Source organism: Palaemon carinicauda, chromosome 23 (genome assembly GCF_036898095.1).
Source record: "Palaemon carinicauda isolate YSFRI2023 chromosome 23, ASM3689809v2, whole genome shotgun sequence".
Taxonomy (NCBI): domain Eukaryota; kingdom Metazoa; phylum Arthropoda; class Malacostraca; order Decapoda; family Palaemonidae; genus Palaemon; species Palaemon carinicauda.
In genome coordinates, this window is record NC_090747.1 from 34,451,859 (window position 1) to 34,454,358 (window position 2,500).

The following is a 2,500-nucleotide window of genomic DNA, read 5'->3' on the forward strand; positions in this document are numbered from 1 at the left end:
TTATGTGACTAGTGTGCTGAAATCTCAATCATGGGCCTATTTTACTCTTGGGCATTTGCCATCGCTGACGTCAGACATCCCCTCCTCGGCGCAGACTTCCTGGCTCACCATGGTCTACTCGTCAACATCGCTAAGAGACGCCTCATCTACACCTGGACATGCGGATCCTGCCCACTGAGAGCTGGTCATTGTATAACACCCATCTTCGCCGTCGTAGAACAGCCTTACGCTGCCCTTCTTCAGGAGTTCCCTGAAGTCTTCAAGACGAAACTTCGACAGCCGCCGGGGTCCCCCTCCAAGCACTGGATCTACCACCACATCAACACGGCAGGACCTCCCACGCACGCCAGATTCCGCCGCCTCACACGGCAAAAGCTGAGACATGCTATGTGCGTCTTGGAAGACATAGAATGGATGGGCATGTGCAAGAAGGCGTCCAGTCCTCGGATGTCTCGTCTCCACATGGTGAAGAAACTGGACGGGACATGGAGGCCCTGAGGCAACTACCGGTATCTTAACCTCATCACAAAATCAGACCACTACCCTCTGCTGAACATGCAAGACTTCACCAGCGCCTTCCATAAGGCAAAATTTTTACTGTAATGGACCTTCTTAAATCATACTTTCAGGTTCCTCTGGTCCCAGAGGACATGCATAAGACCACCATTATAACGCCGTTTAGCTCTTACCCCTCATATTCAACCTTCTGACTATGCAATGCTGGTGCCACACTTCAGCTATAATGGACAGCATCCTGGGGGACCTGCCATTCTGTGTCTGCTACGTGGACAACATCTTAACATTTTCCAGGACGAAACAGGAACACTGGGGACACGTCCGCGCTGTGCTGAAAGGCATTCAGGAGAACTGTTTGACCGCGCACTTCAACAAGTGCAAATTTGGCGCTTAGAGGGTGAACTTCCTTGGATATCAAATATTCTCAGCAGGAGTGAAGCCCACGTCGACCAATGTAGTCACCGTGAAAACCTTCCCAGCTCTAACAACCATTCAGCACCTTCAGGAGTTTTTGGGAATGGTAGACCACTACTGTCACTCCATCCCTCAACAACGTCCTGAAGGGAAAAGCCAAGAAGCTCATATGGGGTCCCTGGCCGCAATGCGCCTTTGACAGGATGAAGGCCGCCCTTTCCGAGGTCACCACCCTGGCGTACCAAGACGACAGCTCCCCCCTGAAGCTGACTACTGACACCATCGACGCCCCCTGTTGTGCGGTCTTCGAACAGATTGTCAACGGTTCCCCGCAGCCCTTGGCCTTCTTCAGCAAGAAACTCAAACCTACAGAAACCAGGTACAGCACATTCGACAGGGAGCTCCTCGCCATCTACATCGCCATCCGACACTTCAAATATATGATTGAAGCCCTTCCCCCATCGTGACGGACCACCAGCCCCTGATCCACGCTTTCACAAAGTCTTCAGACGCATGGTCCTCTCACCAACAACGAGACCTGGCAGCCATTGCAGAATTTGACTGCACTATTAGCTACGTATCGGGAAAGAGGAACCCGTCGCCAGTGCCTTCTCTAGGATCGAGATCAACGCAGTCAACCTGGGGATCGACTAAGTCATATCTTCATAAAACAGCAGAGCGACCAGGAGTTCCAGGACTATCGTACGACAACATCAATGCAGCAGATGAAGGACATTCCCCCAGGGCCCAGCCGGCGAAACCATCATCTGAGACACCAGCATGGAGCGCTCATACCCATGGATTCCTGCTTCCAGTAGAAGGAAGATCTTTTACGTCCACCATGGATTATCACACCCCTAGGGTAGCACTACGGCCCGTCTACTATCCGAGAAATTTATCTGGCCAGGGATCAAGAAAGACCCCTGTGAGTGATCGAAAACTTGCATATACTGACATAGAAGTTTTGTTGAACCGCCATACTGAGTCGGGAGTTGGCGATTTTCCACAACCCCAGGGACGGTTCGGACACATCCACGTGGACGTCGTGGGATATCTGCCGCCTCCAGGTTCTACAAGATACTTCCTGACGATCGTCGACCGCTCAACTAGAGGGTTAGAAGCGACTTCGATGTCCGAAGCCACCACCCATGTTTGCACCAAAGCTCTCCTATTGAATTGGATCAGCAGCTTCGGTGTTCCGGCGATATCACGACGGTCCTAGGTTCTACCTACTTGTCAGAGATCTGACTCTCTCTGGCAAACCTGATGGGAACGACACTCCACAGCACCACGGCATACAACCCAGCAGCAAACGGCATGGTCGAGAGAACTCATCGCACTCTCAAGACAGCTCTGATGGCGATATGTACGGACGAACATTGGAAAGCACAACTCCCATGGGCCTCCTTGGTCTTTGCACCCCTCCCCCAACAGACATTGAACCTTCCCCTGCGGAGAAGCTCTACGGCGAGTTCTTCCCTGCAACTACCGACCACACAAAGCTGAATCACCTGAGAGATATCACTGGGAAATTCAGGCAACGCCTGAAAACATACGAGAACAGGACCAG

The 2,500-nt window shown here is 52.0% G+C and overlaps 1 protein-coding gene across 1 annotated transcript in view; it reads left to right on the forward strand.

Annotated features, from left to right (window-relative positions):
* The first annotated feature begins 1,133 nt into the window (after positions 1 to 1,133).
* LOC137617530 (uncharacterized) overlaps positions 1,134 to 2,500 on the forward strand; it is a 1,452-nt gene continuing 85 nt past the window's right edge. Inside the window, exons 1-3 of the mRNA XM_068347545.1 lie at positions 1,134 to 1,309; positions 1,381 to 1,997; positions 2,119 to 2,500. The exon at positions 2,119 to 2,500 is cut by the window's right edge and continues 85 nt beyond it. Of these exons, the coding sequence (XP_068203646.1) occupies positions 1,134 to 1,309; positions 1,381 to 1,997; positions 2,119 to 2,500 (1,175 nt within the window). The remainder of the gene's footprint in view (positions 1,310 to 1,380; positions 1,998 to 2,118) is intronic.